This window comes from Vigna radiata, chromosome 7 (genome assembly GCF_000741045.1).
Source record: "Vigna radiata var. radiata cultivar VC1973A chromosome 7, Vradiata_ver6, whole genome shotgun sequence".
Classification (NCBI taxonomy): Eukaryota; Viridiplantae; Streptophyta; class Magnoliopsida; order Fabales; family Fabaceae; genus Vigna; species Vigna radiata.
Window position 1 is genome coordinate 47,001,533 of NC_028357.1, and position 16,682 is coordinate 47,018,214.

Genomic DNA, 16,682 nt, shown 5'->3' on the forward strand with positions numbered 1-16,682 from the left:
ACATAGACTTTAATTAGAAAATATTAAATATTATGCTTGGAAAATTGTATGTTTACATTTAAATAAAATTATTATAGGTAAGTTTACTTAAGAACAAAAATTAAATATTATAAGTGTGTATTCGGGAAAGATATTACTCGTGAGGTAGATTTATTTGACAGTGCATTTTTCCAACCAGGTTGATCACACGTATCTTGAAGAAATTAAATGTTGTTAATGTAAACCAAGTCTGACAACATGGTACAATCAATAAGCAGAATGAACAACATCCCACAATCAAGATCCAACATGACAATATTAGATTATAACCCCAACTTCTCCGTGATGTTTAAATGCTTTCACAAATTTGTGGTGACACTTAACAAATGCAAGAAGGACTTACATGAAAAAAATTGACACATTAGAACGACAATTTAATGGCTTTGAAGACTTTTTTGAATGAAGAAACTTATGATATAATTTTTTTTTTTAGTTATTGTGATTTAAGAGTATTTTTCTAGACTATTTTATTAAATCTTTACGTTTTAACATTATAAAACTATAATGCTATAATAAATATTTTAAATAAATAGGCCGATAATAATATATTACCAAGAAGCGAACCAGTAATTAGAACAACAATAAATACATGAAAGTAGCAATTAAACACTTCTAAGTCATTAATTGATGTAAATTCCAAATATTTATTTCTTGATATGTATTATTATATAAATATGATGCCATTTCAATAAACGTTTTCGGTGCACCTAACTTTTTATACAATTATAGTATTAATATAATAAAACTGTAGTAACTTTTTCTGTTATAACATAACTATCGTGATATTTTATTTTATTTTATTATACAATAAAGTAAACGTAAGCGAATGCATTGTCCATAGTTGTATGCAGAATATGTTAATGTAATAAAATAGTTGTTTGCATTGTTTATAGATGATACAAAATCACTACATGCAGATACAGACATATATTTGTATAAATATTTTGAGTGAGAAGTTGAAGATGACGTACTAAGGGAATATAAAATCGCGTTTAGGTATCTTAAGCTGAGACAAAAAGTTGAAGGCTCTATGATAATTGGGATTAATTATCATTCAATTATTGATGTAAGATATGTATTAAAGTGTGGCTAAACTGGCCCCACGCTAATATTTATTTAAGGTACCATGGCTTAATTTCAAATGAACATAAAGTAACTAGATTATTTTTTTCACGTAATAATAACTATAGCTAATAACTAATAACTAATTTATTATATTTGATAAAGAAAGAGAGATACTCCTTCTATGTAATATTTTCAACAAAAAGAAAAGAAAAAAATTTGTCAAACTTTTATCTAAAAAATCTTCTCCAAAGTTTCTGTCTTCAATTTATTCTCACTATCATTCAAATTAGAGTGCTACTAACAAAAAACACTCTGATGTGTCTGTAATAAATGTATAATTAATGTAACTAATTATCTAAATATCAAGTAATAAATGTGTAATTAATATAATCAATAAACTGAATATTTGTATTTATAGATTCTGAAATTATTCTTAATCTTAACTTTTTTTTTTTTAGTTTGACCAATTGATTTACTTTGTTTTTAATCTAACCGATTGATTTACCCACTAACTCATATGAAATAGAGTTGCCAAAATGTATTACAATTCGCAGGCCAACCCGGTCCATCACGAGTTTGAATCGGGTTAGGTTTAAAAAAATTACAATTTTTTTATGCGGGTCAGATTTCAACCCGACTCATTTAAATCTGGCTCATGCGGCTTGAACTCGTGGTAAGACAGGTTAACCCACCAACCTACCTACTTAGTTTTACTTTATTAAAATTTAATTTTAATTTTATAAAAAAAATATTATCTTTTTTTGCTTGAAAAAATTATTTAAGTTTTCTATTTTCAAAATTAATTAAACACCCATGGTACGAGTGAAATTTGTTTAAATTTGAATTATAGAAAATTTGTAAATTTTTTATTAAAAAAAATTGTAATTAAGTGAACCAGTGAGCCAACCCATTTATCCAACAATCCGTAGTGGATCGAGTCGGGTTCAAATTTTCCTGACTCGTTAATAAATGAGTCAGGTTGGATTGACTCACTAAGTGACCAACTCATAGTGGATCAGATCGGATCGAACCGGATAACCCGTTTTGACAGCTCTAATATGAAACCAAATTGACTGACCACCTAGTCCATAACTGATTGGAGGGTCATATTATACAAAATGAAATATTTTTGTTGAAATTTACATATAAAATAGTGTATTATTCTATTTTGTTACATTTGATTTTATTAATATTGATTAATATAAATAGTAAAAGTTTGAGAGTTAATTTTTGTCTTTTTGAGAGAAATGTGTTTGAATTGTGTGAGTAACTAAAATGTTGTTTAAAGGAGTAATTTGTTTTTATAGATGTTTATGAGGTTTAGAAGCAAGTTCAACTACAGCAATTAAGAAAAGTTATTTGCAATTTAAACTTGTATTACTGCTATAAATAATTATTTGTGTATGGTCTTAACATTTGAATGTTTAGTCATATTATGAAGTTTTGTTTTAAAAAAGCATTGTGTTAACACGTCATAAGGCGGTTTTGAATAACTCGTTCATTCAACCTGTTTTTGATGGAATGACTTTTGAAGCCATAGATTAAATATGATTATAAGTGCTTCTCAGATCGTTTTGCTTTTGTTATTATCCCAACTTAGTGTAATCTTCGTCATCGTTTTGTTTGCCCCCAAAAGAGGAAGAAAAAACAACATTTGTTAATCTCCATTGAGGTTGAAGTTTCGTGTTTTTAAATGTCACCAGCCACATTTTCAACTAAGAAAGCAAAATGTCACCATGATATAACCAAAGATCGTGATTAATTTAACAAAATGTACCATTTTCTTTGTCTATGGTTACTTGTAATTAGAAATTAGAATATGAAATCCGTATGAATTTTTCACTGACTTGTTCTTTTCTTCTGTCACTAACATCCATTATTCAATACCTGCCCAATAAATGAAGTAATGAATTTATTCTACTTGTTTGACATTCACTTATTATCTTTCATTAGTTTTTTTTTTTTTATAAATACAAAAGTTTATCTTTTATAATCATCGTACTCTTGAGTATTAAATAATTGTTAAATAATATTAAACAACCTCTTTCTATAAATAATGATATTTTGTTATTCATAACATTTATGTGTACGGGTAAAATAAACTGTTGTATTATAAAGAAAAAAAAATAACATTAACAAATGAGTATAAAAGAGATTTTTAGTGTAAAAATATCTTTTCTCCTTACATGTTCCAAAAGTTGGAGAAGTTTCAAGCTTTTAAATTTTACTATACTCCTACAGTTAAATATATTTTTAATCTTTGAATTTTGAACATTTAAATATATTTTTAATCTTAATTTTGAATTACAATTAAAATTTATTTCTGTTGAAGGTGTGATATATTTTAATTTTTAAATTAAAAAATGAATGAATATCAAATTTTATCAAAATTTAAAATAAAGATTAATTCTAATTTCACATTAAATTTTAAGAAAATATTTAACCTAAAAAGGATGAGAAAATGAAGAAATCTGAGAGTGATTTGTTCTTGCAGAGCAAATACCGAGCCTCTGTACTGAGAGTTATCGAAGATCCTGTAATCATTTATCTAATCTACATATGCTTCTGATATACGAGCTGCTTCTACACTTCACCATCGCATCGACAAAATCTAATGGAAGAAACATGTAAAACAGAAAGTTCTGATTTTTATAAAGCGCACACAGAAGATTTCCCTTCTTGTGTTTAATTTTCTTTTTCACTTTTTGAGACTTACACTGGAAGCTGATTTATTCAACAAGTTCCATGCCTCAAACTAGTTCAACTGGTTTATCTAACCATCGACGTGAATCGGTCACTAAATAGATAAACCAATTGAATTACCCTATTCAATCCGATTTGAATGACACGAATTTCGCTTTGAAACGGCTTAAATCGATATCCAATTAAACGTACGATAACAGAGCAAGAAAACTACTGTTCCTTTTACAATAATCAGACGAGAATAAGAATTAAAGAATGGAAGAGGGAAAGAAATATTAGCCAAATGTGAAAAAAATATATGAATATATACAGACAGAAACCTGAAGGTAGTGCGTGTCCTAGTTATTTTGTTACAGCAACATTTACACGAGGATAGAGGACAGAGGATGATTTGAGGTAAGATGAAGATAACAAATAATGAATATTTGGCTAAGCTATTTTTGTGCAGAATCTAGAAACAAAAACCGAAACAATTAAGTAACTAGCAAGGTAGCAAATCATCGCCGAAGAGATAGAGAAGTCTCTCAACAGCCCAACTAGGCTGAGGAGGAGGCTGACAAGCGGCGGAGTAGTGGTGGCAGGAAGAACTGAGCAAAGGGGCTCTGCAGAGTGGACAGGTGGGGTTGTGATTGTCGTGCTCGTGCTCCAGCCATCTGTCTATGCAGTCTCTGTGGAAGACGTGGTAACAGTTGATGAGCTCCCGAACCTCGTCCTGGACCTGAAGCTGGCTGAGGCAAACCGCACAGGTGTCCTCGGTCTGTGGGAGCCTGTCCTTAATGTCTCCGAAGGTGGTGAGCAAAAGGGTGGTGGTGGTCTGAGGAGAGGATTGAGGTGGGGTGTCTTGAGAGGTTGTGGTTGTGTCGTTGTTGATGAGTCTGAAGAGGAAGCAGAAAAGGCATCTGAGAAGTGCAATAATGAGAGCAGCCTCGTATATGGCCTGGCCTATTGTGAAGCAGGAGAGAGGGTCTTCGATGTAGAAGCCCATTGGTGGAAGAAAGTGTATGTGGGAGAGAGAAGAAAGGGAAAAGGGGGAAGTTGTAATGGGTTCAATGGCTTTTTTATAAAGCCCAGAAGGGAGTGGTGGTGTAGTGGAGGCTACTACTCTGCCTTTTTTTTCTGCTTTCTCTTTGGCTTTCCTTTTACTTTCACTCACTTCTACGTTATTTCTTTCTTTCTATGTTTTTTCAGATTATCCTTTTTTTTTTATTGTTTAGTTAAAGTTTATGCACCGTCCTTTATGTGATTAGGAATAAAGGGTCACCGACGAGTCCTTAAGAGTCTTCCGCGTGTGATCATTAGCCAGTGTGAGGGATGGGTTAAGCCATTCTTTTTTTAGTAATCAAAGAATGGGTTGAGATATAACACTTATAGTATAAAAATGGATCTTCAGATTCTCTATTAATTAGTTTTGATGGCTTTTTGTCCCTCTATTTTAGATATATAAACACTTCTGCATGGCATCTCTCAGAATTACAATCAACTCACTTATAAAATAACATGGGGTTTTCTACCAGAGTGTGAGGAGGTAAAGGGTGAAAATAAAGCACAGTTTCAAATACTTATTTTAATGTAGCAAATAAACGCGCTTTGAAGTTGAAAGGTTCTTGAAAATTGATAAACTTTTGGCTGGCATGAATTTGGGGCATAATTGGATTGAGTTGTTAAAATATTGGGATTTGTTAGGTGAAAGGTAAAGGGAAGAATGGTGAGGTTGCTTTTTGACATGATCATGAGACGTCATAGTGGTCCCATTCCATGTGTAGATTCCTAACATCCTACTCAGATCCAACCTATGCACAGTTCATTACCTCATTTCATTAAGAAGTACGATGAACATGACAGAGGGTGTTCTTAGTGGAGGAGCCAAAGTGCCGATATAGTAGACATGTTAATTTAACTCTGTCCTGATTTAAGGAGGTTGGGATCAGAAAAATTCAGTTTCCTCAATAAGAAAGCATTTAATTATTATTACAAATATAGGGAATAAAAATTATATTAGACCTTTTTAGAGTTTAATTTATTAATAAAATGAGTTAGAGTTAACTTCAATACTGAGTTGTGTTTAAACAAAATGTAACTAAGTAAGTTTTATTCATCTGATTTATAAACTCAACGTATACAAACTAAATAGTTTTATTTCTCTTTTACATAAAAATAAAAAATGATTAATATTTTTTAAATATTAAAATTTAGTTTTATATTTATGAACTTAACTATATTTTTTTATAAATTTTTCTTAAAAAAAAGTATCATCGTGTTCTTATATTATATTAAGAAATCACAATATGTGTTATTGAAAATGATATGTAAAAGATAAGCTCAAAGAAAAATAAGTTCAATGTAGGAAAAAAATTAAGAATGGAATGTTTATGTGTGAACATTTATGGATGAAAGTTGATACATATTGTCAAAAGGAAAAGAAGATTTTTATAAGTGATTTAGTCTAAAAAACACTTCATAGTTTAAAAATTTTGAAATCTAAATCTAAATTTAAGATAGAAAATTCAAATTTTGAAATTTAAACATGTTGTTTCTTCCTCGTGTTGAGCAAAAGTTAAGTGTTAAGCAAAAGTTGGTGTTGATTGCCTTCTAATTTCATTTGCGATTAACTAATAATACTGTATTTAACTAATAAAAATAAATATAAATAAAATTTTAAACCTATTTATAAACTATCATCATATTATAAAATTATAACATATTAATCTATTTAATAAAATATATGATTTTATATATATCTATATAAATGATATTATTTCTAAAAATTAATTAAAATTTGGTAATTTGAAACTAAATTCATTTTAGTCTTGATCAATTCACTTTAAAGGAGACTTTAAAAATTGGAGTTTCTTTTTCAATCTCCACTTGAGAAGCTTCATAAAATGAGATTTTTTAAAAAATAAGTTAGGATTAATCCATGAACCATGGATTAAATTGACAATATGCCACCAAACAGTCAACTATGACTCATTACTTGCAACAGAAGAGAGAAGAAATTACATGGACGTGAAATGGAATTTTCATACCACATCATACCTAGAAACCTTTCAATTTTTAGAGTTCCCCTTTATGACTGCATGCGGTTGAAGAAAGTAAGAAAGCTCAGCTTAACAACACATAAGAAAGTAAGAAAGCTCAGCTTAACAACACATAGATGCACGCTAAAAGAATGCTTTGATGACATTAACCAAAGAAATTTACAAACTGGGAACGGCCTGATTTGCGTCACTGATAAAGTGTCTTATATAGGTCGGCATACTTAGATTGCCAATTCACAAAGATGAATTGAACTCCATCTCTGTCAAAGTTATCCATAAGCAGATTTCTTTTTGTTCTGGCAAAAAAGAACTTTTAGACGGTGGTAATATTTGAAGCCCTCTTTGGGGAGCACTGCATAAAAGACAACTAATAAAAGTAATAGATTGCTCAAATGCTTTAGTCCCTTGTGCCACCTTCTTCCATCTTTTTTCGCATTTTGTATTGCAATGTAGCTGGTGCACAATCTAAAGGTGTTTCTCCTGAACAAGAAACAGTCAGTTAGGATTTTCATACATACAGCAATTTTGCTGCATATTTTTATTTTAAAGATATTTCTTACAAAGAACAATAGCAAAAACAATATAATAAATGGCTGAATTCTACAAAGGGAAAAGATCAATTGCCTTGTGCATTTTTGTACTCCAGGCTTGCCCCCGAATCCATGAGAGTGAAAACTATATCAGTTTGATTGAAGACTGCAGCCTACAGAGAATATTAAAATTGGTGAACACCATATGATCAATAAAATAGAACTATGCTCATGCATGTGCACAATTTGGCAAAAGAAAGAGAAAGGTACCAAATGTAATAAAGACAGTCCTTGCTTGTCTTTGTAATTTGCATCCACACCCTGTGCATTTCAGAATCCATGAATACTACTTCCAAAAATATAACCTATAAAGGTACAAACCTCATTTAGAAAGTGACAAACCTCATTAAGAAGTTTCTTGACAGCACCAATATCACCATTTTTTATTGCCTCTCTTAAACCCTGAAAGCGTCACAGTTAATTCAAGATATGATTTTAATCTCCCAATATCGTTTAGCACAATATAGAGAAGTAATTGTTTACGTTTAAACAGAAAAACATTTACCTCTCCACTAACTCCATAATCACTTTGAGGTCTGTCTGAGGTGCCATTCATAGCACTGTAAATTTGCATCATAAACCATCAAATGATGACATAATAATAAAACATTCAAGTGAAAAATTAATTCATGAACTATGATGCATGGATACGATGTTATCCAACACGACAATATGTTTATTCTGAAAACAACAAAATGCAAAACATGACCGATACATATTTAAAAATGTACTGAAGTTCCTAAAACATAATAAATATATAACTACAATACAATTGTGCGAATCCAAATTAAGATTTTATTTCTTAGGCATTGTCAAAGTAAAAAAATTATAAATATCAACATCATCAAACAATTAGGGATTCATAGATTGAGTTGACAAGTATAAGTAAAACATCTTAAATAATTGGATACGAATACGTGACACACATGAGAACTCGTGAATTCGAGGTGAACAGCTTATGAGCTTAACTTAGGTATAATGAGACTCGTGATTGTTTCATAAATGTATAGTATCTCAGAAATGTCAGGATACCAAAAATGCCAAATTTTCCAGATGAATGTACTTCCTCAATTCATTCTCTCATATTCACAAGGAAAACAAGAATAAATAGCAAACAGCCATTATGGTGTCTATGGCTGGATTATAATTCCCGTCCAGAATATTCCAACGTAAATCCACTCCTTAATTTTCCAGAAATTGTTTGCTTTTTCAGCTTGAGTTTCAGATGACAGGTAAGGTTATCATCTCAGCCAAGGAATGCTTAATGTACGAGAATACTGTTAGAATCTTGTAAATATAGTAATGGTGGATATTAAGATGAATTAGATTGATTCTATATTTATGTTAATTAATAGTATAAAATAGGGTAATTGAATTTTTTTTTCCCTATAATTCAATAGCTCCATAATGGTCTAGACACAGAAAATTCATCATAAGCTATCTTGTTTCTCATTTTATCAACATGAAATCCAGAGCCTAACCAGAGGATGATTCCAAGATGTCCTGATAAACCTACCGTTCATCAGAATCTCTTTTTTTTTTCATCAATGTTTTGCCATTCTATTCTTGCCACCACCACTAGTCTTTTCTGACAAGCAGCAAACCATTCACACTGTCTCCTTAAGAGCAGCCTATTCCCATCAATTTGATAGCCATCGGAGGTTGCATGCACCCAGACACACAGCCTCTATCCATGTGTGCTTCTCCCACATGCTGCCAAATCCAACAAATTTGACAACACATCATGTGTCTATTCCTAACACCATCAATTGGGATTTGTTTGCCAATCTTTCCACCATCTACATATGGTCTCGGTTTGGTGTTTGGACATCTCCTTGCCACTGTTTTGTCCTGTTTTGGCCATTATTTGCCAGTTTCTCTCTTATTGCAGACCAATGTCAACCTCTGGCACTGTGAAGTTTAACACTCGGTTTTTTACCAGCCATGTCAATGCACTTCTCATCCAAGCTATTGGATGGTAAGAACTACTCCTTATGCACTTCTCAGGTTGAACTTTGGCTTATTGTAAGTGAGACACATCTCACTAAAAAGAAAGACAATTTTTCCATAGTAGATCATGTATGAAGAAGTTTGAACTTAGTTGTGTTGTACCATCCAAGCCACCATTCACCCATGTCTTCATCATGTATTTCACACTCACAAACCTGCAAAGCAATTCAAACACATGCCAAACAACCTTTTACAAACACTTCTCAAGGGCTATTAGATTTGTGAAGTTCTCATGACCATCCATAGGGTTGCCAGATTAAGGATTCTGATTCGATTTATTTGGGCAAGGTCTTTGTTGTTACTCTTGTAGCAGAGCTTCAAAATCATCAAAAGTTATTCCTGCCCTTGGCCTTATATGGTTTACCCACAAAGTATTATAATGCTTGAGCTCAAATCTTGGTAGCCCCATATAAGCTAACATGGGCAGTATTGGCGACTCTCTTTCGTGTTGCTACTAAAGCCTCCTCTGAGTCTTAGCCCCTTCCTTTCTCACTTGACTCTTCTGATTTAGTCGCTGGCAACAATAAACCCTTACAACATAATAAAGGACGTCCTTGATGGGAACATTGTCAAAGGTTGGCACACATAATTGATAAGCATTGGACACTGTATGGTCAACCTCCTTTCACTTCCTGGGTTATTTAGAGTTCTAGCCCTCCTTCTTTAGCTTCCACTTCTTTGTTGCCTTTGAACTAGTATCATCACCTTCCTATGATGACTTCCTGAAATGTTATGAAGATCGTTAGGGTGGCTTCATTGCTACTGTTGCACTCACACTCTTTGTGCTCTTGGGTCCTTGATTCTAGGCCACCGATCATATCACCAATAATAAATTCATTTTTTTCTTGTCTTTCTACCTTTGGTTAATAACCTTTTGTCACCTGGTAAATGGTTCTCAAACACAGTCCCAGAGTGTTTGTATTGTCTATCATTTTCCTTGTCTTTTCATTAATAATGTCCTTTATGTCCCTAGAACTTCCTCTAATTATTGTCCTTCAATCAACTAACACAATCCCTTTATTCTGTCATTTCTTTTACTAAAGATTTTCTTGCAAGAGCAAAGAATGTGGGTGAACAACTGACATTAGATGCGAGTCTCATGGCCTATATTTGCTCAATAGACCTTATCTTCTTGGATAAGCCACAACATCCTTGCTGGTTCATGCTTAGTTAAGACATCCAAGTTTTAATAAGTTGAAACACTCAATCCCCAGTCTTTCTAAGTTAGATTTTTCTAAGTAATGTTAATTGTGCAAGCATATCCAGAGTTCTTTTTTTAGCCGCACTATTAGTTGGGCTTCATCCCCTTGTGTCTAGTTCATTCAGATATTTGGAGTCTGAGTTGTATTTCCTATACATTAGGGTCAAAATACTTTGTTACTTATATAAATAAGTGTAACTATTTTATGTAGTTATATTTTATGAAAGATTGCTCATATTTATTTATTTTTATTTTTCAATCGTTTTTTTAATGAAATCAACAATCTAGTATCCATATTTGCACTTTACAAAGTAATAGTGCATATGATTATCTGATTACTCAATTTCACGCCTTATGATGGCGCATGGTGTATTACGCCAAACATCTTTTCCTCATACTCCATCATAATGGAGTTGTTGAATGAAAAATTGACATTTTTTATGCAAACATAACTCTTCTCCACTTTCATGTCCTTCATCAGTTTTTGAGTAACACATACTTTCTGTGATATCTTATCAATTGTGTGTCTTCCTCCATTCTAAAAGGTAAAATCCCTCAACAAGTTCTATATTTGTACCACTCTCAATCCTTTACCTTATCAGGTCTTTGGTTCTAATGTTTCTGCTCATGCTTTTGATTCTAGGATTTACAAACTCTCTTTGGTGTCTCAGAAGTGTAGGTGTCCACAATCTCAAAAAGGGTACAAGTCTTATTCCCATACTCTTTTCATGTATTTCATCTTTGTTGATGTCAACTTTAAAATAGTTACTTTTTTGGGGCTTGAACCATACCTATCTCCTTTGTATTTCATCCATGACTTCTCCTTCGACAATTACACCTATCTTGGTACACTTTTGTCCTCTGAAGGACTCTCCATTTTTCCAGGCCCATCTCCCCAATGTCATACCCATCCTATATGGCTGCCAACTAGCACTAACAACACCACAAACTTACCTTCGGAGCCAACTCAGTCACCTCATCCTCCAATCTTGCCTCCTAAGTAAAAAATTTCCATTGCTCTACGAAAAAGTATACATTCTACTTATAGTCCTACTCCATCTTATACTTCTTTGAGTTATCATCACATTTCTACTTCCTACTATTTTTTGTCTTCCTTGTCCTCTGGTACTACTCCTAAGAATACAACTGAAGTCTTTGTCCATCCAAGACAAAAATAAGCTATAATAAACGAGATGTGTGCATTGCAAAGAGCAATGGGACATCAAACCATGTTCCTCTGCCACCAAGGAAATCAGTGATTAGTTGTCGATAGGCATATGTATTATGTAATCAAGGTTGGTCAAACGAAATAATGACCAACTCTTCCGGATATCTCATTTGCAAGTGTAGTAAGTCAATTCCTCAATTCTCCACATACGGATTATTGGAACACAATTACTCACATTGGTCAATAAATTATAGGAGCTCTAGGAAAGAATATTTTGTTCAAAGACAAAAGACACACTTGACTTGTCAGGTATATTGATATAAACTAGGAAGGCTCCCGCATTGATAGAAGGTCCATTTCTAGGTTTTGTACATTTGTCAAAGAGGTCATTGTCTATTGAAAAAGCAAGAAGCACAATGTTGTAAGCATGTGCAATGTGGAGGCGAGTATGAGCTATGACTATAGCCAATCACGAGCTCACATGGCTCAAACAATTGCTTTAGGAACTAAAGTTTAGGAAAGTTACACAATGGTTGTCAACAAAATCTTGAAGCTTAGAAGTTTTGATGATATCTCAAAGTCAAGTCTCAAGAAGACCTTCATGAAGACTTGTTTGTTTTAAAGCTTTTGTAATTTAGTAGTTTTATGTATAGGGTGTTATTTATCCTTGATTCCATGTATTGTATGCTTTAAAATTCGTTTTGGAGTCAGAAAAACTCTGCAATAATCGATTAGCACTAAAGATAATCAATTATCACAAAGAAGTTTTTAAAAGTTGCTAAAAACTCATTTTTTTGTCTCTGGAATAATCGATTACCAGCTTATGATAATCGATTATCATACATTAAATAGCTAATAACGGATTTTTGGAGGTATCCTTGATTGAGATCTTTATATATTGATTTAAGACGCTTCTAATATACAAAATCTTATCAAATTGCTTGTGTGTTGTGATAAGTGTATTATAGGATTTGTGTAAACTTTTGTTGTGCCTTTGAGAACTTGGTGTTGGCATAAAGCACGAACTTTCACTGGGTTTTTGATTGAGTATTGTTGTTGATGCCGAGTGAAGTCTGTCATCCTTTGTGAAGATTCAAAGGAGGTGGTCATCCTTCATGAAGCATTCGAAGGAGGTATTCATCCCTTGTGGCCTTCTGGGGAAGTGAGTTTCATCTCTTAGGGTAATAAGAAAGGTGTTCTAAACCTTAAACTTGTTTTTTTCTTTGTGAAAGTGGAATGTTAATCTTCATTTGGATTAACAATTGGACATAGGATCCTTATGATCTGAACTAGTATAAAATTTTCTGTGCAATTTTCTCTCTTCCTTACGCTCTTTATAATTGTTTTAATTTATCATTAAGGAAATTGAATTATAAGAAAAAATTATTAAAGGCACGATTTGCAATAAGAAACCAATTCACTCCCTTTTGGTTTGTTGTTCACGCTAACCATTACGCTGCAATGCTCTGAAAATGGTTACTTATATGATAACCAAGTCGACATGCATATTACCTCAATCTAGTATTCCATGAAAGGATGAAGTATGACGAAGTTGATCATCACTTCATTAGAGAAAATCATGTCCAGGGATATAACTATTAGATTTGCCAACTCCTATGATCAACTAGCAAATATATTCACTAAGTCACCAAAGGGGTCTTTGGATTAACTGCATATGAAACAAGCTCGGTGTGCATGACCTACATACTCAAGCTAGAGGAGAGTGTTAAAATCTAGTAAATACAGTAACAACGGTTATTAGGATTAATTAGATTAATTTGATATTCATATTATCTTAAAATAGGGTAATTGAATATTTTGTAATTATGTTTTCTCTATTACAAATCAATAGTGTTCTTGTGGCCTAAACATGCAGAATTCATCCCATGCTCTCTTTTTTCTCTCACACCAAATATAATTTCAGTTCAAGTGGAAATTCAATTTCACTTCGGCAAAAACATATATGAATTAATCAGTACTGACCTAAATTTGCTAGTTGAACTGGAGCTTCTATTTTTCGGAGCAGTTTCTGTTTTCTTAGGTTTAGGATTTGATGGAGCTGCAATAACTGGGCTTGGTTTCCTCTGTCATAGAGGATAGACAGAAAAATTGTGAGTCTGCGAATTGCACAAACAAAATCGAAAATATGCATATGATATTAAAAATTATTACCTGTTGGGAGGGTGCATCAGAGGAGGAAGAGGCGGGAGCTTCACAAATGCAAAGTGGCATTCCACACTTACACTCTTTTACAAGATTACTCGCTGCAGTTGGTGTGGATTTTGAATCAGCATTTGCGTTAATATCTAATTTAGAAATTGTATCCGTCACACTGTTAGCTCCGCCCAAAGAACCCCGTGGTACATCCTTTCCAGACCTGTGCCACAGAGAATATGTAATGCATAAATAATTCCTAAATAATACTGGTCTTGTGTAGAAAGCAACGATATTTCTACAAAAAAGGAAAAATAAAATACTTGTAGAGGAAGGCTAAATTGACAAATACAAAGAGAAACATAAACAAATGGAAGTAAAAATTTTACAAGTTAAAAAAGGGACAAGAGGACGTTTTCCTTGTCATTGCCCTTCAGAGTAAAAATATAAAAAAAAAAAAAAAAAAAAAAAAGGATAATGCTGATAACTAAGATATGCATTATGCTGTCCCAGAGGTTGGGGGATGTGTACTTCCAATCCGAAATTGTGAGTGAAATAAGAGTTTGAAAGTTTATCATGAGATATCTTTTCATGCTAAATAATTTATATTATTAGTTCACATAACTTCTGTAAGATTAGACTCTCGGTCTCTCTATTTCGTAATGGTCTTTGAAAAAGCGTTTTCCCAATTAAAAATATGTTCAGGGAAGGATCGGGTAACTTTTTTTCATATATGTGTTCTGCTCTCTCTCTCTCTCTCTCTTCCCTTTTTTTCTTTCCTAAGGAGAAACTCTACTCATCCTAACACTTTGTAATCCCCTTCTCATCTTCAAGAATTTATCCTTTTATAAGAAAAAGCATACACAGCTTTTGCAATTACATTTTGCCATATCGATTAGAACAGAAATACTTTATCCACCAAAACAAAAAAACAGAATACTATTCCAAAACTGCTTGAACATTGGAGCCTTTATAAACAAAATAAAGAGATCCGGTGTATTTAGGGTAGCCTAGAAAAAACCTTCAATAGTTAAGTCTTACATTTATGCTTAAATAGATCACAAGTTCGACTAAACAAGGTGGAGAATAAATTAAATTTACAGGTACTCAAATGGTGCTTTTAAAATTTCATTTACCCAAATGATTATTGAAAAACAATAAAAACACATTATATGAAGTTGTGAGAAAGTAATTTACCCTGAGTTGTTGAAACAATCAGCACATACTCGGACATTAGAGTAAATGCCAAATTGTGGTAAAGCCTACAAAGAAATATGTGGTTAAATGTAGCTCATCAAGGATAACACTGGCATTAATATCCAAAACCAAAGGCAAAATAGCATACCATTTGATTTGATGAATGTTCACTGCATAATGTTCTCCCACAGGATCGACAGTGATGCTGCATATATACATTATACAGAAGTATACAGTATAGTCACTTTCCAATACTGGAAATTTTCCAGTGAACTGATTTTCACGTGAAATAGCAGAATGTGGACTTAGTTTATATACACATACATATGGATATCTTACAGAGACATCCAATAAATTTTCACTATTCTATTCTCACCACATTATCTTATTCATTGATACAACATGAGCATAAGATAAATTCTTATTAAGTGTATCTCTAAAACAGTAAAAAAATATATATAAATTAAACTTCATTTCTACCCAACTGCATGCCAAACCAAAAGAAAGGTCGACGCATATGTTGATTAACCAACTCCTACGCACCATGATCAATACGAACGTTTAATATAAAAGCATTTAATAAAAAAATTATCATTCTTGATCTTACATTATTAAATAATAAACTTCGTTCTAATTCCTTAAATAAAAACACTAACCGACCCAACAGATTCAAACACCGACTATTTTACATCTATGATGATCCCAAAATCGGTAAACAAACAGCAAAGTGTTCATAAAGTTTATGATACATTCAAAGAGGGGGCGTAACATGAAAGAATTAAAAAGCAGAAGTTCTGATCGAAATTGGAAACAAAGGTGAGGAAGATGAGAGATGTACCCTTCTTCTGAAGGTGTTGAAACCGCAATTGCAGACAACGCATCGCGCTGCTTCTTGGAATTGAGGAGCTTCAGCAGTTGACATGATCTTCTCTTTCCGCTTCCAAATTTCAGTCTCTGTGTGTGCTGATCAAATCACAGAGTCACGAGAATCAATTCATTTCTCAAAATGGAGGATCAGGAATAACGACATTAATTTTTGTTGGGTTGAAGAGTGTTTCTGATTTTCTTGGACCTATTTGCTTTTGGATAAAAAATACAAGTGGGCCTGTGCCCGAAAATTGCATGGGAGTTACTCCCTCACCTCCCTAAATACTCCCTACACCTCTCCATTATTCTTTTAATTCCAAAAATATCCTCATTAATTTAATTTTTATCATTTAATTTTATTTAGCCTTTTTAAAATCCTAAATATCCCTGCACCCCTTCACCCCTTCACTTTTATCTTAAATATCAGTAAGTGACTATACCATGGCTGCAAAGATTGGTCTAGTCTCCATGACCCAGATCCAAAAATTATCACAATCCCAACACCAAAAAAAAAAACAATCTTAACCAAACCCTAACACCACAACCACCACCCCCTCCTCTTGGATGTGGAACCCTAGCAAACAACTACAGAAGGGGGATGAGCTTCTGAATTGGCGACCCCAGATGCACTATAGATAGATACATACCTT

General features: G+C 32.8%; 2 protein-coding genes across 2 annotated transcripts; both read right to left on the reverse strand.

Annotated features, from left to right (window-relative positions):
* Window positions 1-4,093: 4,093 nt before the first annotated feature.
* LOC106767645 (E3 ubiquitin-protein ligase RHA1B) lies at window positions 4,094-4,937 on the reverse strand. Its single transcript, XM_014652577.2, has one exon. It carries the CDS (start codon window positions 4,790-4,792, stop codon window positions 4,289-4,291), a length of 504 nt encoding a protein of 167 aa, XP_014508063.1. The 5' UTR covers window positions 4,793-4,937; the 3' UTR covers window positions 4,094-4,288.
* Window positions 4,938-6,962: 2,025 nt separating this feature from the next.
* On the reverse strand, window positions 6,963-16,212 carry LOC106765488 (vacuolar protein sorting-associated protein 27). The gene is made up of 10 exons (XM_014650129.2): window positions 16,004-16,212; window positions 15,314-15,370; window positions 15,166-15,230; window positions 13,987-14,191; window positions 13,798-13,898; window positions 7,941-7,995; window positions 7,778-7,837; window positions 7,646-7,696; window positions 7,470-7,548; window positions 6,963-7,325 (listed from the first exon to the last, which is right to left on the reverse strand). Exons 1-10 carry the CDS (start codon window positions 16,085-16,087, stop codon window positions 7,243-7,245), a joined length of 840 nt encoding a protein of 279 aa, XP_014505615.1. The 5' UTR covers window positions 16,088-16,212; the 3' UTR covers window positions 6,963-7,242.
* Window positions 16,213-16,682: the final 470 nt, after the last annotated feature.